This window comes from Rhinatrema bivittatum, chromosome 16 (genome assembly GCF_901001135.1).
Source record: "Rhinatrema bivittatum chromosome 16, aRhiBiv1.1, whole genome shotgun sequence".
NCBI classification, from domain to species: domain Eukaryota; kingdom Metazoa; phylum Chordata; class Amphibia; order Gymnophiona; family Rhinatrematidae; genus Rhinatrema; species Rhinatrema bivittatum.
In genome coordinates, this window is record NC_042630.1 from 72,981,756 (window position 1) to 73,007,677 (window position 25,922).

General features: G+C 45.0%; 1 protein-coding gene across 3 annotated transcripts in view; it reads right to left on the reverse strand.

The window, feature by feature from the left end:
* LOC115077830 (dnaJ homolog subfamily C member 3-like) overlaps nt 1-25,922 on the reverse strand; it is a 228,538-nt gene that overhangs the window by 41,618 nt on the left and 160,998 nt on the right. For all 3 annotated transcript variants that reach the window (XM_029580122.1, XM_029580121.1, XM_029580120.1), the window contains one exon: nt 15,841-16,022. In XM_029580122.1, the coding sequence (XP_029435982.1) occupies nt 15,841-16,022 (182 nt within the window). The remainder of the gene's footprint in view (nt 1-15,840; nt 16,023-25,922) is intronic.

The window sequence follows — 25,922 nt, forward strand, 5'->3', positions numbered from 1 at the left end:
GCAAAGAAAAGCATTGGTGGTCACGCACCTCGATGGCATTAAGGGAGTAAATGGTATCTGGGCAACTCTGCACCACGATAGCATCAAGACCACGCACCGACAGCATCGAAGGGGGCCACTCATGCACCTCGATGGGATAGAGGGCATCAATGGCACTGAGGCCTAGATGGCATCAAGAGCATACACAGAGGGTGACTCTGATGGCATTGAGGGGGAACATAGCGCTTGATGGCAGACCTGGTCCCCTACACTAGAGATCAGTGCCACTACTCCGCCACATTGAGGTCCCAGGCGCTCGATGACTCCGGTGCATTATGACTCCACGGCCACAGAAGGACCTTACAACATCGAGGTCGGTCACACCCCCGAATGGCATAGAGGGGATCCCAGCACCTCGACAGCGTCAAGGGTAACCATGACGCTCAATGGCAGTCTTGGTCCCTGACGTGGTCCTGACATCGATGCGTCAGATCAACGGTTCTCTGGTCATAGAAGTTGCGGCAGCAAGCTTCTTGCCCAGGCTCCTGTTCACCCTCTCTCAAAAGACTGTACTACCATCACCAGCAAGCAGGAGGGGAACCTACGACATCCAGGGCTCCTGCCTGTGGAGACTAGTTCCTTTGAATGTGGGAAGGATAAGCACTACCCCCACAGGAACAGTGTGGGCCTTGATCTCTGCACTGTCTGAACCTCCATTGATGCTGATTGATTAGTGAAACGACATAGAACTCCTGCCCGGGTAGTCCCCAGATGAGTCCCCAGGCTCAGTGGCCTACACAGATCACCCATGGATTGCATTCAGACAGTCCTGTCAGCACCTGACAAAGGTACACAAACAGAGCAAGGAGAGGACACATACTAAACTGCTGATGCAGTATTTTTTATTATTTTTTTTAATCAGGGTTAGAAACAGACTCTGCCAGATTGCACAGCAACAAAAGCCCCCATAAGGTAAAAGGAAAAAAAAAAGAACAGCTGCAGCTCTAGAAAAAAATCACTTACAAAAACTGAGAAGAGAGCAAAGCTGAATACCATGAGACACACGAACCTGAGACCACATGGCTCCACCATACTGAGGGTCTCTGCCTAGGGGACAAGGGTGATAACTACAGCTGCACATGCTCAGTAGGGTAAGTTTGAAAGTTCTAGATTCTTTGAGATCAAAGTTCTATGTTGGGCGCCATCCGATGATGTTACCAGTGTGTGATGACTATCATCCTGCTTGTCCTCAGAGAAACAAACTTACTTTTTCCATTAACAAGCAGGCATAAATTAGCCATTATTTATTTATAAAATTTATAAATTACAGATTACAAATAAAACTGAAGTAAGCAGTGTTTATAAAAATATAACAGCATGATATTTAAAATTCAAACACACACAATTTAACAATACATCAGAAGTTATAAACAGACATGCCTCTGCATTTTCTGCACCTAGGTTAAATATTCCCCATAAGCCTCATTCAATAGATATACCTTCAATTGTTTATATCCATGATTGCGTAATCTGTTCCATAATTGTGGTCTAAGCAAGGAGAAAGCCCTTTTTAATGTTTCTATGTAATGAAATTCTAATGTTAATAGAAGTTCCCTGTACATACCCAGATCAGTCCAGACACCTGGGTTCACCTCCCCCTACCAGCAAATGGAGACAGAAAAAAACCTGGCTGACACCGTATCTAAGCAACCATGCCACCTGCAGCTCGTCAGTATTTCTCTGTCTCCAGCAGATGGCAGAGGCTGTTAATCCTGCAGTTGACTAATTTTTTTTCTTTTGAGCCTTCCTCCCGGGGGTTTCTTTTATTTTTTTAAATCCTTAGGGTTTTCCCCTGTCCGGTCGAGGAAGCCGAGCCAGGGTTTGGTACCCTTGTGTGTGCTTGGTCTGAGCGCCCATGAGGTGTAAATCTGGTTGTCCAGATCCCTTCCTTCACGAGGCCGCTGAGGCGGCTGCAGGCTCTTTACAATACTTTTTTACAAGAAATTTTTGGCTATTTTTGTCTATTTTTCAGGGCAGTTTTTTTTTTTTTTAATTAGCTGTAGTTAAAAATGAGCAAACAAAAACAAACTGTTTGCACTGGTGCTCTACAGGCGAGTGACTTCCTCCCCTTAGGTAGCTTTTTGGGGGGGCTCTGGCTGTTTGTTTGGGGGACCTTTTCTGTTGTGGTGAGTACCTACAAAGAAAGGATTTTAATTTTATCTTTACCTTATGACTCGCGGCAGGGCATTCCGTTCATGCGGCTCTGAATCTTCCCGGCTTAATAGGACGGGGTTACGCGCTAACTGTGCCGAAGGTGGGGAGGGTTCTTCTGTGGCTCCTTCTTCCGCTAAACAGTGTCTGGTATCGTTGTCTTTTGGACCTGCTGCAACTTCTTTATTACCTCACCCGGCTGGTGCAGAAACAGCGGCCATTTTGGATTTTGCCGCAGCATCGCCGGGGGGTGGGTGGGGGGGTGTTCTCCATTTCTGTCTCCGTTCTGTGTTGGGGAACAGGCAGGGAGGGCTAGAAGGGGAGGAAAGCTCTGGTTTGCCTATTTTTCAACCACACCATACTGGTTTTGGTGCAAGAAAGCTTTTCTTCCTAGACTTTGTTTTGTTACTTCATGATGCCTATATGGCCAGAAAGTGGCTGGGGGGACTACACAACCAGATTCCACCAGTCCAGCCCACTGAGGGTCCTTTGGGGGGGTCTCAGGAGGTCTCCTATGCCCGGTAATAGGGTTCCCTCAGCACAGGGCTTGATTTTTCGCCCGCAGGGTGATGCAGCTGGGGTAATTGGTCCGAAGGATGCTATCATAACTCCTAGTGGTACTGGTTCGAGATCTGGCCAAGCTCCCCTGGTGGCTCCGGTTATTCCGGCTACCGAGAATGAGGGTCAAGGGGATGACCCGGTCTCTTTTATTCATTAGGCAGAGGATCCTAAGGTGATCCGCCTTTTTAAAAGGGAAGAGCTGGAGTTTTTGCTTCCCTTGGCTTACCAGGTTCTTGGGGTTAAAATGCCTCAGGAGAACCAGGATTTGGACAGCGAGGACCCAGTACTAGGTGCCATCCGAGATCCTCCAACTTCTTTCCCTTACCACAAGTCGGTTAGGAAGTTAGTAGAAGAGGAATGGGGGACTCCTGATTCTTGTTTAAAGGTTGGCAGAGCCATAGGGAAACTTTACCCTCTAAAAGAACAGGATTTAGAATTTTTTTCTCTCCCGAAAGTAGATGTGGCAGTGTTTTCAGTGACTAAGCGCACCACGATTCTGGTTATTGGTATGGCCGCTTTAAAAGACGTACAAGATCGTAAGATGGAGTTACACCTTAAAAGGATTTTTGAGATGGCGTCCCCGGGTTTGCGTGCAGCGCTTTGTTCAAGTTTCTTGCAGTGTGCTTGTCTCCGGTGGGTACAGCAGCTTCAAGGTAATTTGTCTCAATCAGGTGTGGACGCAGATACTGCTGAGCATGTGGAAGCAGCTATGGCTTATGGTGCGAATGCCCTCTATGATTTAGTGTGTACTTCCTCCAGAGTAATGGCATCAGCTATGGCCGCCCGAAGGTTGCTTTGGCTTCGCAATTGGACGGCGGATGTTTCCTCTAAGGCAAACTGGCATCCTTGCCTTTCAAAGGTAAGTTCTTGTTTGGCAAGGATCTACAGCGGCTGATCCAGACTCCTGGAGACAATAAAGTCCTCAGGTTACCCAAGGATAAACCTAAGGGTAAGAGATTTTTTCAATCAAGGTCTCTTTTTCGGCCCGACAGAAGATAAGATCGCAGCCTACCCGTGGTATGCTGGGACCGCAGAGACAATATTTTTTGCGGGGTCAAGCATGGGGACAATCCTTTCATGGAGCCAGAAAGTTCTTTAGGGGATCCTCTGGTGGCTCCTTGGCAGGAGTTAAGTCTATCAATCACACCACAATGTTCCTCAGTAAAATCTTAATGTCATTAATTCAGCTATTTGTGTAGGACTTTCATAGGCACAACTTTTCAAATAACAGCCAAGTTGTCTAACCTTCTGGTCCGCCTTTATTTATTTCGAATTTTTATATACCGACATTCTTGAAAAAATATCAAATCATATCGGGTTTTTAGTGATATTTTTAGTTTTCCTTTTCTTTACACACAGTCCCGTGAAGATCCCTCAATCGGGTCACTGCATCAAACAAATGTTTCCTAAAAACAACAACAAGAGCTAGTTTCACTTATCTTTTAAACCAGAGTCCGCTTTTTCTCACAACCAGAGAAAAAGCGGACTCTGGTTTAAAAGATAAGTGACACTAGCTCTTGTTATTGTTTTTAGGAAACATGTTTGTTTGATACGGTGACCCGATTGAGGGATCTTCACGGGACTGTGTGTAAAGAAAAGGAAAACTAAAAAATCACTAAAAAATTAAATAAAAGCGGACCAGAAGGTTAGACAACTTGGCTGTTATTTGAAAAGTTGTGCCTATGAAGGTCCTACACAAATAGCTGAATTAATGACATTAAGATTTTACAGAGGAACACTGTGGTGTGATTGATTGTTTTGTAACATTACCTCAGATTACTGTGTGGTTGGGGCTGTCTTTGAGTCTTTGATTTTTTGAGGAGTTAAGTCTACCTAATGATGCCAGGATGGTCCACTCCGTCATTCCTATTATAGGAGGTCGCTTACAGCACTTTTACAATGAGTGGGCCAAGATCACTCAGGACCAGTGGGTTCTCAATGTGATGAGAAACTGCTACGTTTTAGAATTTGCTCGTCCCGTATGGGAACTTTTTCTAACTTCCCCATGCAGCTATCCGGTCAAGCGGGCGACGGTACGACTGACTCTAGACCAGTTATGTCGGTTAAGTGCGGCAGTACCAGTTCCCAGAGCGGAGCTCCATCAGGGAAGATACTCCATTTATTTTCTGGTCCCCAAAAAGGAGGGCTCGTTTTGGCAGATACTCGATTTAAAGAAGGTCAATGCAAAACTCAAGGTGCCATGCTTCAGGATGGAAACCCTCAGGTCAGTCGTAGTGGCTGTACGCAAAGGAGAATTCCTGGCTTCCTTGGATCTCATGGAGGCTTTTCTACATATTACCATCCATCAGGAATCTCAGCATTTTCTTCGCTTCATGATTCTGGGTCAATCATTTTCAACATTTTCAGTTTCAGGCTCTTCCGTTTGGTCTCGCACGGCTCCACGGACTTTCACCAAGGTGATGGTGGTGGTGGCAGCTTTCCTTCGAAAGGAGGGTATTCTAATTCACCCATATTTGGACGATTGTTTGATCAGAGCCAAGGCAGAGTCTCTATGCCGCAAGTTGGTTCATCGAGGTCTCGAAGTCCTACAGTCCCCTAGGTTGGGTAGTGAATCACGACAAAAGTCAGCTATCACCAACACAAACTTTGGAGTATTTAGGAGCTTGGTTCAATACACTTATAGGGAGAGACTTTCTCTTTCAAGATCGAATCTTGAAACTTCGGGCCCAGATCCGCCGTTTTTTGCAGTTTCAGGTACCCAAGGTCTGGGACTACTTACAGGTATTCGGCTCAATGACCTCCACCCTGGACTTGGTTCCCTGGGCATTTTCCCATATGAGAACACTACAGATGGCACTGTTGTCCCACTGGAAGCCAGTATTGGAAGAATATCATATCCGCTTACCTCTCGAGGGTTTGCCGAGAGGCAGTCTGTCATGGTGGCTTCAGACTTCCAATCTCAGTCGGGGTGTGGACCTCGAAGTTCCCAAATGGATGATGCTTTCTACCGATGTCAGTCTCTCTGGATGGGCGAGCACTTTGTCAGTCCTATTTGGTTCAGGGATCCTGGTCCACGAGACAAGTCTGCATGGTCTATCAACCATCTAGAGACCGGGGCGGTTCACTTGGCCTTGAAGGAGTTTCTGCAGTTACCTCGAAATCGTCCGGTTCGAATTCTGTTGGACAATGCAACAACAGTAGCATATATAAATCAGCAGGGCGGAACCCTCTCAAGCCGCGACTTGCTGACCCGCACAAATCTTCCATGCCACCGAAGCTCGCCACGAGGTAACCCACCGCGGACCGGCCTCTACGGTAGGTCTTGTTCCCTCAACCCTCCTACCCGGACTGACAACTCTCGCTGGCCTCAGCCAAGACCTACCTCCACGGTAGGCCCCAACCTCAGCCCGGACCCTAGCAGGCCTCAGCCAAGTCTACCCCATGGTAGGCACAACCTCAGCCTCCCGGACCTACCTCCACAGTAGGCCCACCGCGACTTCCACCTCCTGGACAGACGAACAGCGGCCAGGACCAACCAGTCCACCCTAGACTGCATCCGGCTCATCCAGTCCGAGCTATTTCTAAAAAAAAAAAACCCCAACAGCTACCGCACCCCCCCCCCCCAAAGAAATACATACATTTCACCAAGCCTTGCAAGTCTAAGGATATCATCGAATCCCTTCCTGAAGCTCTTTAAAAATGATCGATGCAAATACCGCAGCTAACTCTTGGATCTCAATAACCGCTGAAACAGCAAAGAGCATATGCCCTACCGTAACTAAAGAAACCAAAACCCCATTGTACACGCCGGAGCTAAAAAACTCTAAACGCATTCTTAGGCAAACAGAAAAAGCATGGAGAAGAAATCAATCCACCGAACTAAAATACAAAAACTTCCTCCACACCTACAACACTGATATTAACACCACCAAATGCCTCTTCTACGCAAAAAGGATTCACAACCATCAATACAATCCCAAAACGCTATTCGCTTATGTATCCGACCTAACCAGCCCCACCCACAACCCTCCTGCAAACGAAGACCAGGACAAAATCTGCAAAGATTTAGCACAATTCTTCAGCAACAAAACCGCCAGCCTGATTGCAAACATCCCTAACACAAACGTGAAACCTCCCGAACACCACCCAACATATCCATCCTTGCCTGGACTCATTTCGATCACATTGCATCAACGGAAGTGGAGCCAATCATATGAAGAGCAAATCCCACCACACACACCCTTGACCATATGCCAACAAAGTTCCTAAAACAAGTCTCAAACATCATCGCCAAGCCAATAGCCGACATCATTAACCTCTCTCTGGAACAGGGCATTTTCCCAGAGTCTCAAATCTGCAATCAAACCTAGGCATCTCAGACCCTGCCAACTACAGACCAATCTCCAACCTGTCCTTCATTGCCAAGATCCTGGAAAAAACTGTCAACAAACAGCTCTCCGAACATCTAGAACACCACAACATTCTAAACCCGGCTCAACACGGTTTAAGAAAACTCCTCAGCACAGAGACAGAGACACTCCTTCTATCCCTCACAGACTCCATTCTCAGAGGCCTAGACAAGAACACATCATACCTCCTGATACTCCTTGATATCAACGCCGCATTCGATACCATCAACCACAACACCCTGTTGACCAGACTAAAAGAAATTGGCTTATGTGACACCACACTCAAATGGTTTGCCTCGTATCTCTCCGGCAGGTCCTACTCAGTAAAAATAGAATCTCAATCCAAACAATTCCCCCTACCACACGGAGTACCCCAAGGATCATCCCTCTCCTCCGCACTGTTCAACATCTACATGCTCCCACTCTGCAACCTTCTTTCCAAAAAAGGGCTTACATTTTTCATATACGCAGATGACGTACAGATTCTGCTCCCCCTCAAATCTTCCCTCGAAAGCACGCTAAAAACCTGGGACACCCAACTGTCTGACATAACTCAACTCCTCGCTCAGCTATCACTCTCCCTCAACCACAAAAAAACTGAAATCCTTCACATCTCCAACATCCCCAACCGCCATCTCAAACATCAAAGCCCAACAACCCTCCCGAACCATCAACTAGCCTTACAGCAAGAAACCTCGGAGTCACTCTTGATACAGAAATCAACCTCAAAAAGCACAACACCACCATCGTCAGAGACTGATTCTTCAAGCTCCAGACCCTCAAAAGACTCAAACCGCTGCTCTTCACACACGACTATAGAACCGTCCTCCAGAACATACTATTCTCAAAACTAGACTACTGTAACTTCCTTCTGCTCGGCCTCCCTGCAGCCACAATCAGACCCCTGCAGCTACTACAAAACGCAGAAGCCAGATCCCTCGCAAAGCAAAAGAAATTGGACCATATCAATTCCATCCTCAAGGACCTCCACTGGCTACCCATCGCCTTCCGGACAACACAAAGTTCTATCCCTCATTCACAAGTCACTCCACAACGACAAATTAGACTGGTTAAGCACGCCCCTACGATACCACACACTGCAATGAACCCTCCGATCCTCTAACACTGGTCTTCTCCACATCCCCACCCCAAAAGAAGCACTCTCCATAGCTGGACCTTCCCTCTGGAACAGCCTTCCAAGCACAACTAAGATCCGAACCCTCAACACAGCTCTTCAAAAAACACCTAAAAACCTGGCTTTTCCGGCTAGCCTTCCCCCAATGATCATACCCCCACCACCCTTCCCTGTTAGCCTTGCCCCTGTTATTTTGTCCGACCTCCCCGTCCCTGGTCGCATGCCGTTCAATTTCACCATGTGTCATTTTAAGGCTAACCAATCCCTTTAAGTTGCATTAGAAGAGTTTGCGTATCAACATTCATTCTTTTTATATTCCCGTATTGTATCTTGTTGCTAAACTTCAAGTTTATTTCGTTGCATTGATAAAGATACGTTTCACTGTAAGAAATAAGTACCCCCCCCGGAAGGCAGTGGCTCTAGAGGCGCAGAGGTTGGTGTGCTGGGCGGAACGACATCTAGAGAGATTAGCGGCATCCTACTTTGCAGGAACAGAGAATGTTCAGGCGGATTTCTTGAGTCGCACACACTTGGGATCCAGGCGAGTGGGAACTCTCAGACAGCCATGCAGTTAGAGATTGTTGGGGCCTACCTCATGGTGACCTCTTGGAATGCCAAGGCCTTCCGATTCTTCAGTTGCCGAAGACAGTACGGGGCCGAAGGGGGTCAACGCTCTGGTTCTACCATGGCCTCAGGGAGTTCTACTACATGTTTTTCCTCCATGGCCGCTGGTGGAGAAGGTTCTACGCTGCACAGAAAAGCATTGCGGAAAGGTGATTCTGGTGGCTCCAGAGTGGCCTCTGTGTCCATGGTTTGCGGATCTGGTCAACCTGACGGTGGACAGCCCGCTTCACTTCGGCCACCTGATGCGTCTTCGACAGAGTCCTATATTTTTCGACCAGGCTGCTCGCTTTTGTCGAGCGGCATGGATTTTGAGAGGAGGCATTTAAAAAGGAAAGGTTACCCGGACTCTGTAGTAACCACATTGTTACAGTCTAGAAGGAAGTCTACCAACCTCTCTTATGTTCGGGTATGGAAGATTTTTGAGTCCTGGTGTTCTGTCAGGGGAATTCGCCCTCTTAGAGCTTTAATTCCTGAAATATTATCTTTCTTACAGGATTGGCTTCACCAAGGGCTTATCTCTTAGTTCTTTTAAAGTACAGGTAGAAGCACTGGGCTCTCTCCATGGCAAAATTGAAGGTTCCTCTATTTCGTCTCATCTGGACGTGGTTCGTTTTCTTAGAGGTACGATGAATCTTCATCCTCCAGTTCGGAAATCTTGTCCGTCCTGGAACCTTAATCTAGTTCTTAAAGCTCTGTGTGAACCTCCCTTCGAGCCACTCCGAAGGGCTACATTAAAGGATTTGACACTTAAGGTAATTTCTCTCGTCGCCATTTGCTTGGGTAGAAGAATTTCTGAGTTACAGGTGTTATCTTGTCGAGATCCTTTCCTTCCGATTTTGGAATCCAGAGTTTCTTTATGGATGGTACCTGCCTTTTTATCAGCGTTCCACATCAATCAGTCAGTGGAACTTCCGGTTTTTCCTAACTTACCAACGTCTGATCCTAATGCGAGGGAACTCAAACGTCTAGATGTTCATAGAGCTTTATTGTGTTACCTCGAGATTACCAATAACTTTAGGAGGTACGATCACCTCTTTGTGCTGTGGAGTGGTCCTAAGAGGCTCCAAGGTTTTTAAAGCCTCTATTGCATGATGGTTGAAGGAGGCTATTTCTTCCGCTTATATTACATGGGGTCATCCAGTTCTGGAAGGCTTGCGTGCTCACTCCACACGTTCACAAGCGGCCTCGTGGGTGGAATCTCTTCTTGTTTCCCCACAGGAAATTTGCAGAGTGGCGACTTGGAAGTCGCTGCATACTTTTGCAAGGCAAAGCTTAGATGTCGGGGCTCTGGCAAACCCTTCCTTTGGCAAGAGGGTTTTGCGAGCGGGACTCTCCAGGTCCCCCCCCTGGGTAAGGGCTTTGGTACATCCCAGGTGTCTGGACTGATCCGGATACGTACAGGGAAAGGAAAATTGGTTCTTACTTGCTAATTTTCGTTCCTGTAGTACCACAGATCAATCCAGAGCATGCTCAATTAGAAGGGAGTGTCGTAAGCTCAACTGTAAGATTGTTCTCTGTTGCATTCCATGTTCTTGTTAATTGTTTAACGGTTCCATATTTTTTTCTATTATCTGCTTTGATATAGATATATACTGACGAGCTGCAGGTAGCACGGTCACTTAGATATGGTGTCAGTGAGGTTTTATTTCTCTGTCTCCATCTGCTGATAGGGGGAGATGAACCCAGGTGTCTGGACTGATCCGGGGTACTACAGGAACGAAAATAAGCAGGTAAGAACCAATTTTCCTCTCTAATAGCTCTTGGGAATTATGCATAGGGTGTCCAAAACAGAGGGCTGCAGAACAGTTCGTCCAGAGTTACTGTCTCCTTGGAACATGCTGTCCAGAGAGTAGAGGGATGTAAAGATGTACACAAACATTAAGTAGCAGCTTCGCAAATGTTTTCAATAGAAGGGGCCCTGAAATGAGCCACTTAAGTTGCCATGGTTCACATTTGATGAGCCTTGATTGTGGTTCATTTGGTAGGCCAACAACCAGCCGCCATCTCCGTCTCACCCCAACACCTTCTCACCCCCCCCCCCCCCCCCCCCAACGTGGCAGGAATACTGCTATGATTCAGCGGGTCCCAGCATCCGACATGGCTCCAAAGACACCTGCACACCACCATCTTATTCCTCGTACATCTCTACTTAAAGGGCAAATGGCAGGGAAAGCCGCACGATGCTTAGTGATGACATCAGTAGGCCCTCACTACTTAAGCGTGGACCGGACTGCCTAACGCTGCCTCAGCAATGGGTTTCCTGTCTTGTGCACAGCATGTTTTTCCTGCGTTCCTGTGTTCTCTTGTCCAACCTTGCCTTGCCCAGCCTGCCTCATTCAGTCTTATCTTGCTAGTCTCGTCCAGTGTCTCTCTCTCTCTGTCTATGCTTGTCCTCCCTTGGCCTGTTCTCCTAGTACTGACCTTAGCCTTGGACCTGACCACATCTGCCTGCCACCTGGACCTGATTCTTGCCTTGTACCTGACTACACTTGCTTGCTGTCCACCTCGACTCCTGTCCTGCTCCCAGTATCTCCAGTCTGCTGCCTGTCCTAACCCCAGTGTGTCCTTGGACTCTCTCTCTCTCCATTGCCCTAGGGACCCACTTATACCCTGCAGGCCGCCAGAACCCAAAGGCTCAAACTTCGGGCAAGGCAAATGGTATAGATAAAGCTCCAAGGCACATTTCACCTGCTGTCTCTGTCTGTGTAGATCTCATAAGATTTGCCTATGATGCCTAGTCAACTATGCCACAGCACCATGGCCTCACTCAATGCCATTCATCACAGTTTGCCATGAGCTTGGCAAACTCATCTCAAGCCTCCACCATTGCCGGGTTAGCTCATCTGAAGCAGCAGCAAGACCAACTGAACATGATAGCCAACTACCTTCACGACCTGGCTATTCACTCAGCTCCTGCAGCACCTGTTCCAGCATCTCCTGCATGGACTGCTACTCCCATGCTTCATCTGCCTCCTCCAAGGTAAGATGGGGATCCCATGAAGTGTAGAGGCTTCCTGAATCAATGCCAGATACAGTTTGAATTGTAAGCACCCCTCTTCGCTATATCCTGTTCTTGCTGTGAAGCTCTGCTCTAGCCTGTGCTTCACCTCTCTGGGAGAGAGATGATGCGCTTATAGGAAATCTGGGCAACTTCTTATAAGAATTTCACCCAATTTAATGTTTACCTTCTCCAGCAGGCTCAGCGATCCTTGCAGGTTTCGGAACATAACTTCTTTAGGTTTGGCAACAAAGCAGGGAAATATCTGGCCAATATGGCCTGCACTTTTAAGGGGAAACAATCACTGATCGCATGAAAACTCCACAGGAGCGTATTGTGACTGCGAAGGCTGAGATTTGCAAAGTTTTTAAAACCTTTTATGAATCCTTATATACAAATAATGTGTCGGAGGGAGGAGGTAAGAAGAGTCTTTCTTTGCAAATCGTCCACTGCCACAGCTATCACAAACACATTTAGACTATTTAAATAGGCCCCTACAAGCTTATGAAGTTCTCAATGCTATCAGCTCCAGTAAATAGGGGATGTCCCCTGGTCCTGATGGATTTTCATATGACTTCTATAAAATGTTAAGATCGTACATAATCAGTCCTTTAGTCAACTTTTATAAGGATGCGCTAAAACAGTAACTCTTCCCCAAAGGAGTTTAATAATGCCCATAATAGTTTTGGCTAAACCTGGGAAGGACCCACTGGTTCCTTCTCATCAGCCTCTCTCTTTATTAAATTTTAACCTAAAGATTCTAGCCAAAATACTAGCAAATAGAATCGGTTCCCTTTTGCCTTTTCTCATCTCAGACAACCAGGTCAGTTTTGTTAAAGGAAGGACAGCTAGAATGCATATACTTAAGCTGCTTACGGCCATGACAGTCTGTCAAAAGCAATACATGCCAGCTTTGGCCATTGGAGTCGATTCTGAGAAAGCTTTTGAAAGGGTGTCAAGGCCATATATTTTTTCGGTCCTACATAGATATGGATTTATGGATAATATAATTGCCTATATTTCTTTATTATATGATAATCCTCACTCTATTATAGCCTATGGCTCTAAATCTATGGCTGTCACGATACAAAGATGGGTAAGACAAGGCTACCCACTTTCACCTTTATTAGACATCTTATCTATTGATCCATTATTGAGAAAAATCAATATGACTCAGGATATAACAAGCTTCGGCTGCCAGTCCCAGTCATTTAAGATTGCAACTTTTGCAGATGTCATTTTCTTCACCAAACCTGCAGAATCTTTAGAAGTCATTTTGATCTTCAGATATGCTTTGGCCAATTTGCTGGTTTGAAAATAAATCAGGATAAGTGAAGTTGGATGTATGTGAGAACGTTCAACCAATCTGGAGAGGCATTTTTCCCTTGACTACAGCTTCAAAGGTGAACCTTCATTGGGAAGTATCAAAAGTATTTAGCGGTATCAGCTTAAATCTGGACTGTGGCGGTCTCTTAATAGTTGCAAAGAGTTCAGTCAAAAAGGATGTTTGATAAGCTGATACCGCTAAATACTTTTGATACTTCCCGATGATAAAAAATGAAATTTCAGACCTATTAGTAAAAATTTGTAACCTATCATTAAAATCATCCATTGTACCTGAAGACTGGAGGATAGCAAATGTAACCCAATATTTAAAAAGGGCTCCAGGGGCGATCAGGGAAACTACAGACCTGTTAGCCTGACTTCAGTGCCAGGAAAAATAGTGGAAAGTGTTCTAAACATCAAAATCACAGAACATATAGAAAGACATGGTTTAATGGAACAAAGTCAGGCAAAATCTGCTTCACTTTTTTGAAAGAGTTAATAAACACGTGGATAAAGGTGAGCCGGTAGATGTAGTATACTTGGATTTTCAAAAGGCATTTGAAAAAGTTCCTCATGAGAGGCTTCTAGGAAAAGTAAAAAAAGTCATGGGATAGGTGGCGATGTCCTTTCGTGGATTGCAAACTGGCTAAAAGACAGGAAACAGAGAGTAGGATTAAATGGACAATTTTCTCAGTGGAAGGGAGTGGACAGTGGAGTGCCTCAGGGATCTGTATTGGGACCCTTACTTTTCAATATATTTATAAATGATCTGAAAAGAAATACGACGAGTGAGATAATCAAATTTGCAGATGACACAAAATTGTTCAGAGTAGTTAAATCACAAGCAGATTGTGATAAATTGCAGGAAGACCTTGTGAGAGTGGAAAATTGGGCATCCAAATGGCAGATGAAATTTAATGTGGATAAGTGCAAGGTGATGCATATAGGGAAAAATAACCCATGCTATAATTACACAATGTTGGGTTCCATATTAGGTGCTACAACCCAAGAGAGATCTAGGCGTCATAGTGGATAACACATTGAAATCGTCTGTTCAGTGTGCTGCAGCAGTTAAAAAAGCAAACAGAATGGTGGGAATTATTAGAAAGGGAATGGTGAATAAAACGGAAAGTGTCATAATGCCTCTGCATCGCTCCATGGTGAGACCACACCTTGAATACCGTGTACAAATCTGGTCGCCGCATCTCAAAAAATATATAATTGCAATGGAGAAGGTACAGAGAAGGGAGACCAAAATGATAAAGTGACTGGAACAGCTCCCCTATGAGGAAAGACTAAAGAGGTTAGGACTTTTCAGCTTGGAGTAGAGGCGGCTGAGGGGGCATATGATAGAGATGTTTAAAATTATGAGAGGTCTAGAACGGGTAGATGTAAATCGGTTATTTACTCTTTTGGATAATAGAAAGACTAGGGGGTACTAGCATGGAAGACTAGAAAGACTAGCATGGGGCACATTTAAAACTAATCGGAGAAAGTTCTTTTTTACTCAACGCACAATTAAACTCTGGAATTTGTTGCTAGAGGATGTGGTTAGTGCAGTTAGTATAGCTGTGTTTAAAAAAGGATTGGATAAGTTCTTGGAGGAGAAGTCCATTACCTGCTATTAAGTTCATTTAGAGAATAGCCACTGCCATTAGCAATGGTAACATGGAATAGACTTAGTTTTTGGGTACTTGCCAGGTTCTTATGGCCTGGATTGGCCACTGTTAGAAACAGGATGCTGGGCTTGATTGACCCTTGGTGTGACCCAGTATGGCATTTTCTTATGTTCTTAAAGTATATTTACTGGCCAAAAAATGCATTTTAACCAATTGGCTAGTGAAAGAGGCCCCTACAATTGCATATTGAAAAGCAGAACTATTGGAATTCATGTGCTTGGAATATAAAAACATTAGGTTCTCAGTAAAATAAATTAGCAGATTGGGAGCTCATATAAGATTTTGCTACCCAAGCATATCCAAGTTAGGTTCAAACATACTGTGGTGTATATATGAAGGTTAGTTAACTGGGATTCCTTAGGGGTGCCAATGTAGATCACCTTGGTGACATGTCTACCATCAGGTGGATGGTGTTCCTTTTTTGGTGAAGCTGTTTAAATAGAAGATCTCTGCGTATCTGTGAGTGTTCGGGTTATTGGCCTTACATGATTTGAGCTGATTCATGAATGTTTATGCACTATTGAAAAACTCAATAATGACTATTTAAAAAGAAAGTATTTCATTCTGTGCATTCATCTTTCCCTCCCTTTGTTTTACTGCCCGTTTTCCTTTTGATTGTCTTAATAGTAAACTTGAATAAGATCGGTACTGTGGTGTGACTTGTGCATGCTACTAATGGGAAGGTGATTTGATAAAAGTATTTACTGGGTGCTGGAAAGTGAGAACATAGGATCCACCTATCCCTGGTTCTATCTAATAACCCAGAACCCCGGCCAGTGTCCTCCTCTACGGCTGGGACGACTGGGGTTTTCTTCTATTATAGCTTCCCCTCTCCCTTGGCAGCAGTGTAATCTGTTTTACTTGAGGGGAGCGGAGCAATACATAGAAAACCAAGTCCAGACAAGAGCCAAGGTAGAAGCCGTGTCTACAGAAGTGGAAAGGAGGCAAGGGACTTACTTTAAAGATTCCTCGTGCTCTCCCTGCATATAATACAGCTTGCTTAGCTTCATGAAGGCAGCCCTATTGTCACTACGGAGTTTGGTGGTAGGCTTCAGATCCAGGATGGCCTTGGAGATGTCGCCAATCTGCAGGTAGGACTCAGAACGGAGCTCCCGAGCTTCAGGGTCCCATGCAGTTAGCTGAAAAAAAAAAAAAAAATAGAAAAAGGATGGTAGTCCATCTTAGTTTCTGTATGCATCTGGGCACAGTTACAGTGTTCAGACAGAGAGAAGAGGAGAGGAGGGGAGGGAGGCTACACGTATGAACATTTCCCAGTTTATTTTATTAAGCAAAAATGTATATTCTGCATATTCTCTCAATGATCAAACACGGATTTCAAAATACATTCATAAAATATTGAAAACAGTTAATACAAATATAACAATAAAACTAGATTAAAATTATAAGTGATACATAAAAATTTGCATCTATGACTATCATTGAACCATGGCTAAAACTGTAACTACGTCCCAACCTCCCCTCCTACAAAAACCTCACAGAATAATTCTGCCTTTACTAATTTTCTGAATTCTAAATAATCACATTCTCTATGCACCCCCACTAACAAATCATTCCATAAAACTGGAACACACAGCAAAAAAGACTTTGTTCTAATTCTGTGCATTTTATACTTTTGTAAACTGGAAATTGACAGCAATTCTTGCCTTCGAGAATGCAAAGCTCACATTGGCACATACCCTTAATCTTGTCCCTTAAACCACAGAAAACTTTCACACCATTTTATAAGTGATAACACAAGCATTTTAATTTTCACACTATAGTAACATAACAATAATGACAGCAGACAAAGGCCAAATGGTCCATCCAGTCTGCCCAGCAATCTGCTCATGGTAGCAACTGCCACTCCGTGCAGGTTACCCCATGTGTTCTGTTAAGGGTAATAACTGATGCTCTGTGCAGGTTACTCTTATGCATAAAATGTTATACCATCCATTTCTTTATACCTTTAGGCCCATGCCCTTTTGAATTCAGTAACCATTCTGGCCTTCACCACATTCTGGGAAAGCTTTCCCGGCATCCACCAACCTCTCTGTGAAGAAATATTTCTTGATATTAATTCTGAGTCTTCCCCCCCTGGACTTTCATATCATGACCAACTGTTTCTTTTAAAAGTGGAAAAGGTTTGAAATTTGTGCATAATTAATAGCCACACGTTAATAGCCACACGTTAGACCTTATCTTCGTTAACTCTGCAATCAAGCCCACGTCCCTCCCCAACTGCACAAAGGTCCCGTGGTCAGATCACTGCCTCATAACAACTTCATTCTCAATAAAAGATACTAGCCCGGCTTGCATTCCTTCGCCCTCCTTCACATACAGGAAAACTTGCTCACCAGAAGATCTCAATAATCAATTATCACCACACCTCTACCACCTGGACCTCACTGACCCGAACTCAGCGCTTCGAACATGGAATACAATTACGGAAACTATAGCTAACAAGCTATGCCCCCCTATAACAAAAAAACCACACACCAATTCCTCCAAAAGACAGCCCTGGTTCTCCTCAGAATTAAGGAAACTCAAACTCCAACTAAGACAAAATGAGGCTAAATGGCGCAAAAACCCAGGAACCAATACCCTCTCAATCTACAAATCAATTCTTCATCAATACAAAGCAAGCACCCTAAGATCCAAGAGGGACTTCTACGCTTCTAAGATACACGACCTTGTCTTCGATGCCAAAGCACTCTTCAGCTATGTAGCCAACCTCACGCAATTAAACCAGACAGAGATTGCACATGACCAAGCTCAATCGAAAGCTGAAGAATTAGCACTATTCTTCAGCAACAAAATCAGCAATCTTCTATCTCAGCTCCCCACCAAAACCACTGCATCACTAACCACTCCTCAATCCGCAATCAACAATACCCGATTAGAAGAACTTGATCCAACTTCAGCCATTGAGATCCAAGGAATTCTAAGGAAAATGAAACCTTCCTCTCACCCCTCGGATCACATCCCAGCTAAACTACTTTTATCAATTCCAGACTCTATCTCCAAAATCCTGGCAGACATCATAAATTGCTCCATCACACAAGGACTCTACCCAGAAAACCTCAAACTGGCCTCACTCAAACCCCTACTCAAAAAACCAAATCTCGACCCCAACGATCCCAACAACTATAGACCGATCGCTAACCTCCCCTTCATAGCCAAGATTATGGAAAAATTGGTAAACTCACGACTCTCAAACTACATTGAAGACAACAACCTCCTATTCCCATCACAATACGGATTCCGCAAAACCTTAAGTACGGAAGCACTCATCATCTCCATGACAGATCACATCATCCTAGGCCTTGACAAAGGACAAGCCTTCCTTCTGATCCTACTGGACCTGTCGTCAGCATTTGACACCGTCAACCACTCCCTTCTCATCAACCAACTAATAGCCATAGGTATCTCAGGCACTGCCCTCTCGTGGTTCAGAACCTTCCTCAGCAATAGAGGATACAAGGTTAAGATTCATAACAAAGAATCCTCACTCTACCCCGCGTCAGTAGGAGTCCCTCAGGGCTCATCCCTATCTCCTACCTTATTTAACATATACCTATTACCCTTATGCCAACTTCTCACTGACCTCAAGCTCAAACATTTCCTCTACGCGGATGATATCCAGGTCCTGATCCCCATCAAGGAGTCACTCGCGAAAACACTGTCTCATTGGGAAACATGCCTCCAAAATATCAAACAGTTTCTCACAAGCCTCAACCTGGTACTAAATTCATCCAAAACGGAATTACTACTCATCACACCAGAGAACAGCTCCTGCACCCCCACTCATCCAGCCATACCAAAAACTACACAAGTGAGAGACCTAGGAGTTCAAATTGACAATCACCTGAACCTGAAAGCCACCATCAACAAAACCACCAAAGACTGCTTTTATAAACTCCAAGTACTGAAAAGAATAAGACCTCTGTTCCATACTCATGACTTTAGAACAATCCTACAATCAATCATCTTCGCAAAGCTGGACTATTGTAACACCATCTTGCTCGGTCTCCCCTCTCTACACACCAAACCACTGCAAATGGTTCAAAATGCCTGTGCCCGTATACTCACTAATACCAGGAGAAGAGACCATATAACCCCTATCCTAATGGGCCTCCACTGGCTACCCATCCACTTCAGAATAATATACAAGGCCATTCTCACCATATACAAACACATTCATCAACTAGCCCCAATTGACCTTCATTTCCCCCTCCGATTACACACTTCAACAAGACCGACAAGAGATGCTTACAAAGGATCACTTCAAGTCCCCCCAGCCAAAACTACCAGACACATTACGCTAAGAAATCGGGCCTTCTCCACAGCCGGTCCTACCTTATGGAACTCTATCCCCCCAGATCTTAGAATGGAACCCAGCCTCTCAACCTTCAAGAAAAGACTCAAGACCTGGCTGTTCAGGCAGGCTTTTCCTAACTCCAATATCATTTAACTCCTAACAATCATCACATCACCATCAACATCACTATTAGCTACCTCTTACAATGTAATTATATGTAATTAGCTGGTTTTCCTTTTTCCTTCTCATTCCAAGTTCAATTTTCCTTGTTACATGTAACTGCTATTTCCGCACTATTGTTCAAGTTTAAGTTTATTTTGCACTCCTGTTTCATGTGAACCAGCATGATGGGACTATTGTCTTGAATGTTGGTATATAAAAAACTTAAATAAATAAAATAAATAAATAAATCTGAAGGTCTAGTCTATATCATATCTACTCTCCTCCAGGCTATACCTATTTAGATCCTTCAGCCTCTCCTTATAGGTCTTCTGAAACAGACCTTGCACCATTTTGGTTGCCTGTCTCTATCCTTTTTGAGTATGATCTCCATAATTGAACTCAGTACTCCAGGTAAGGCCTCACCAAGGATCTGTACAAGGGCATTATCCCTTCCCTTTTTCCTATTTATTCCTCTCTCTGTGCAGCCCAGCATCTTTCTGGCTTTAGCTACCGCCTTGTCACACTGCTTCGATGCCTTCAGATCACCAGGCACAACCACCTCAAGGTCCATCTCCTGCTCCATGCATCATAGTCTTTCGCTCCTCATCACATACAGCTCTTTTGGACTTCCGCACCTCAGGTGCAACCCTCTGCACTTCTTGGCATCGAATCACAGCTGCCAAATCTTTGACCACTCCTCTAAGTTTTCTTAAAACCACCTTTCATTCTCTCTACTTCAGGCATGTCCCATTCTGTTGCAAATCTTAGTATAATCTGCAAAAAGGCAAACTTTTTCTTCTAACCCCTCTGTAATGTCACTCAAAGATATTGAACAGAACCAGTCCCAAAACCAATCCTTGAAGTACTCTACTTAGCACTCTTCTCTCAGGAAACACTGTAATGGTAAATGAAACCCATTCTATCAGTAAACAAGTTAATAATCCAATTACCACTCTTATACCCACTCCCAAGCTTCTCATTTTATTCTCAAACCTCCTATACAGGACCCTATCAAAGGCTTTGCTGAAATCCAAGTAAATCACATCAAGCACTCTTCCTTGATCAAGTACTCTAATCACCCAATCAAAAAAAAAAAAGTCAAATCAGATTTGTCTGTCAGGACTATCCCTGCTGAATTTATGCTGCCTTGGGTCCAGCAACCCAGCAGATTGCAAATAGTTCACTATCTTTTCATTCAGCAGTCTCCATTAATTTTCTCACCACAGAAGTGAGGCTAACTGGCCTGTAGTTTCCAGTCTCCTCCCTGCTACTACTACTCTTGTGAAACGGTATCACAACCACTGTTCTCCAGTCTCACTGCACCACTCGCGTTTCCAGGGATCTATTGAAGAGGTCTTTCAGTGGACCTGCCAGCTCATCTCTAAGCAACTTCAGTATCCTAGGATGTATATCTCATCCGGCCCCATGGCCTTGTCCACCTTCAAGGTTCCTAGCTCTTCCCATACACTGTGTACTGGAAATGGTATTGCATAGACTCCATTCCCATCCATGGTCTTATAAATCAACAATAGTCCTTCTCCAGTTTGGTGTTCACTAAAGACCCTAAAGTATTTGTTTATTATTTCTGCTGTTTCTTCGTCTTTCTCCACACTTGGCTCCCAGTCATCTTTCAATTTCACTATCCACTACAGGCTCCCTTCTTTCTCGGATATATCTGAAAAATGGTTTTGTCACCTCGCTTTACCTCTTTGGCAATCCTTTCTTCTGCTTGACTTTCTGATTTCCTTCATCTCCCTCCGTTTCACCAGGTATTCCTCCCTGTGTTCCTCTTTTGGGGATCTTTTATACTTCCTGGATGTTTCTTGCCTCCTTTGAGAACCAGATCTGTTTCTTTTTTTCTCTTACTTTTGTTTACTTTTCTAACATACAGATTTGCCGCCTTTGTAATAACTTCTTTTAATTAAGCCCACTGCTGTTCCACCTCGCCCATTTTCTCCCAGTCTTCTTTCAGGAACATCCCCATTTCATTTCTGAAATTCAAAATGCAGGTCTTTATGCAACTTCTACATATCTTATTTGAAATATCAAATCATACAATCTGATGATTCCTGGTGCTCAGATAGGCACCTGCTCAGACAGACATTTTCCTCAATTATGAGCACCAGGTCAAGTATCACACACTCCCCTTGTGGGTTTCATTACTATTTGTTTGAGCACTGCCCCTTGAAGGTCATCCACTATTTCTCTACTTCTTGTAGATTCCACAGAATGGATACACCAGTCTACATCTGGCAGATTAAAGTCTCCAATGAGCACCACTTCTCCTTTGTTCCCACATCAATCAGATCTTGGACCAGCATTTCTAAATGAATTGGAGCCCTGTAGACCACACCGATGTAAATGGAAGTACCACCTTCCTTTTTTTTTTTCCTCTCTCTTTTATAAAGAACAGCCATAATGCTTCTTCCCTACACACATCTCTTGCATGTCAGTTACTTGGATATTTTTTTTCACATAAAAGTGCTACTCCTCCCCCTTTCCTGTCATCTCCGTCCTTTCTTAATGAGTTATAGCCCAGGGTGACATATTCCAATCATGAGACTCTGTGAACCATGTCTGTTACATTAATGAGTCCAAATCTTCTACCATTACATCCTGCAGTTCTGTAATTTTATTGCCCAAACTCTGGAAATTTGTGCTCATAGCTTTCCAGCTTCTCCCCCCTCAGCTTGCTGCTCATTTTGGACATCTTTTCTACCCTATTCAGCTGATTTTTGTTAATTTCTTCACCCACCTCTTGGAGATGTCAGGAATGACATTCCAATTTCCTTCTGCCACCCCTGTCCTCTAGTTTAAATGTCTTATGGCATGTGATTTGAATTTTTCACTTAGGATCTTTTTTTACTGCCACAGATGTAAGCCATCTTTGACAGAGAGCCTTTTACTATTCCACACACAGCCTCAGCCCCCAATATATCCAAAACTTTCTTCCTTACACCAGGTTTTGAGCCATGCATTGAAGTTATCTATATGTTTTAACCTCTCCTTTCCCTTTCTATGAACAGATAACACGTCTGAAAAGGCAACAGTCTTCACCATGTGTCTAATCTGCTTCCCCAGAGTCTGGAAATCTTTGTGCCACTTGGATGCTGTTTCTAGCTAGGACATTGGTTCCTAGATGGATGATAATGTCAACTTCAGAGTCCTTACTTTCTTCTCTGATTGCATTTCTACTAGATGAGGATTCTTGGAACTATAGTGTTTGCCTTGAAAAGAAATCCCAAATTAGTGCCTCTGATGACAGACTCTCCCAGCAGAATCAGCTTTCTCCTATGATTTTTATTTGCCTTTTTTTCTTTCAGATACAACTTTATACCATTTTCCAATACAGAGAAGGCATTTTGTACTTTAATAACGTGAGAGAGTGTGGGTGTCCCTGTATCACAGATCTGATCCTACCGCAGCCAGTCTAATACATTTATTCTTGAGTCTCTGGATGCTCTGTATGTCACAGAACTTACCCTACCTGAGCTCACTGTAAACCACTTGTTTCTGAATCTTCTGTGGTAGTGGGGAAAACAATCCTGAATGCTGTAAAGTAGGTGAGGTTTCATTTGCAGTTGCAAAGTCCTTTTTTATTGTAGCTAATTCAGATTTAAGGTGAATAAACTCCTTTTTCATCGAAGAAAGGAGTGAACAAATGGAGCAAGCTCTAAGCTTCCAGATGGTTTGCCTCAAGATAAAGGAACTGCAGTTGTTATATTAAATAAACAGTCATTATGTTTATTTGATAGAAAACTCATTGAATCTGATGAAGAATTAGCAAATTGCCTTGTTACCAATTACTGCAATTATGTACCTCAGCAAGATAAGTAACCAATGAAGACGCTACATATAAGGCATAGTTGATGTCCTCCAAGACAAATTAAAAATAAGTTAAATTATTATAAGGTCAATTTTCAAAGCAATTTGCATGGACACAATATTTTACCCATGTTAATTGGCTGTCAAAAGGAACTGCCATCCCTCAATGTGGCTAAAAGGCTGCATGTTATGAAACATTGGAGAAATTACTTACCTGATAATTTCGTTTTCCTTAGTGTAGACAGATGGACTCAGGACCAATGGGTATAGTGTACTCCTGATAGCAGTTGGAGACGGATCAGATTTCAATCTGACGTCAGCCCCTAGTACATATACCCCTGCAGGAAGTGCAGCTCCTTAGTATTCTTCCTTGCAAAGCACTGTGGATATATGTGTGAATGACTGATTGATTAACTTAATATGATTAACTTGGATAACTTTTGTTAGAACGTTAAAACTTGATTAACTTGAACAGGTTGGTTGACTATAGCTGGAGACCGCCAGTGTGCTCAACCGGAAAGCGTCGACGCCTGGCAGGGCGGACACCCTAGGGAAAAGAAAGCATGGCTTACCTTTGCATCATTGAAGGACCATGTATAGTGGCAGCCGTGGGTGGGCTGCTGAGTCCATCTGTCTACACTAAGGAAAACGAAATTATCAGGTAAGTAATTTCTCCATTTCCTAGCGTGTAGCAGATGGACTCAGGACCAATGGGATGTATAAAAGCTACTCCCAAACTGGGTGGGAGGCTGCCCGTGGTCCATTAAGGATTGCTCTTGCAAATGCTGTGTCCTCCCGAGCCTGAACATCCAGACGGTAGAATCTGGAGAAGGTATGGATGGAGGACCACGTTGCCGCCCTGCAGATCTCGGCAGGTGACAGCATTCTAGTTTCTGCCCAGGAAACCACCTGGGCCCTGGTGGAATTGGCCTTGACCTGTAGAGGTGGTGGTTTTCCCGCTTCTACGTAGGCCGCCTTGATGACTTCCTTGATCCAGCGGGCAATGGTTGCCCGCGAGGCTGCTTCCCCTTGTCTCTTTCCGCAGTGGAGGACGGAAAAGGTGGTCCGTCTTTCGTACTGGTTCCGACGTTTCCAGATATCTTGATAGGAGTCTGCCGATGTCGAGATGGCGCAGACTACGGGCTACTTCCGGCTTCGTCAAGCCGTCCATCGCAGGTAGTGAGATGGTTTGGTTAAGGTGGAAGTGTGAGACCACTTTGGGGAGGAAGGAGAGAACCGTGCGTAGCTGAATGGTCCCCGGGGTGAGTCTGAGAAATGGCTCCCGGCAGGATAGGGCCTGTAGCTCTGATGTGCGGCGGGCCGAGCACACGGCCAGCAAGAACACCGTCTTTAAGGTTAGCAGACGGAGGGACAGGCCTCGGAGGGGTCTGAATGCGGATCCCGCTAGGAATTCCAGGATGAGGTTGAGGTTCCACAGGGGCACTGGCCACTTTTAGTGGTGGGCGAATGTGCTTGACTCCTTTCAGGAAGCGTGATACATCTGGGTGCGAGGCTAAGCTGTCGTCCTCGATCCTGGGGCCGTAGCATGACAATGCGGCCACCTGTATCTTGATGGAGTTGAGGGACAGACCCTTCTGTAGTCCGTTCTGTAGGAATTCAAGGATCACGAGAACTTTAGAAGAACGTGGTTTGACATTGTGGTCTTCGCACCAGGCCTCGAAGGCTCTCCAGATCCTTATGTATGTTAGAGATGTGGAGAATTTGCATGCCCAGAGGAGAGTATCTATTACTGCCCCCGAATATCCCCTCTTTCTCAGGCGGGCCCTTTCAATGGCCAGACCGTAAGAGAGAATTGAGCTGGGTCCTCGTGGAGGATGGGACCTTGTTGTAGCAGATCCCTGTGTGGAGGCAGGGGTAGTGGACTCCCTGCTAGTAGTCTTCTCATGTCTGTGTACCAGGGTCTTCTTGGCCAGTCCAGGGCCACCAGAAGAACTAGTCCCGTGCCGCTGAATCTTGTGAATGATTGCGTCCAGTAAGGGCCACGGCGGAAAGGCGTATAGCAGGGTCCCCGGTGGCCAGGCCTGTACCAGGGCGTCGATCCCCTGGGACTGCGGATCCTGCCTGCGACTGAAGTATCTGGGTACTTGAGCGTTGGATCTGTTTGCTAGAAGATCCATGTCTGGAGTCCCCCACCGATGCACTATCATCTTGAAGACTGTGGGTGACAGCTTCCATTCTCCTGGGTTTAGACTTTCCCTGCTAAGGAAGTCTGCCATGGTGTTGTCCTTCCCGGCGATGTGGACGGCGGAGATGTCCTGGAGACTTGTTTCCGCCCAAGCCATCAGCAGGTCTATTTCTAAGGACACCTGTTGGCTTCTGGTTCTGCCCTGCCGGTTGATGTAGGCTACTGTCGTGGCGTTGTCCAACATCACTCTGACCGCTTTGTCTCGAAGTCTGAGGGTGAACTGCAGGCAGGCTAATCTGACCACCCGTGCTTCTAGGCGGTTGATGTTTCACCCCGCCTCTTCTGCGTTCCACCTCCCTTGAGCGGTTAGCGCTTCGCAGTGTGCTCCCCACCCGTGTAGGCTGGCATCTGTGGTGAGCAGGGTCCAGGTTGGGGAGGATAGTCTTGATCCCTGGCTCATGTGGCTGGTTTGTAGCCACCACCTTAGTTTGGTCCGGACTCTGCCGTGATAGGAGTGAGCGTTGCAGGGGCCTCATGTGGGCCTGCGCCCATGGCACCACTTCCAGCGTGGATGCCATTAGTCCGAGG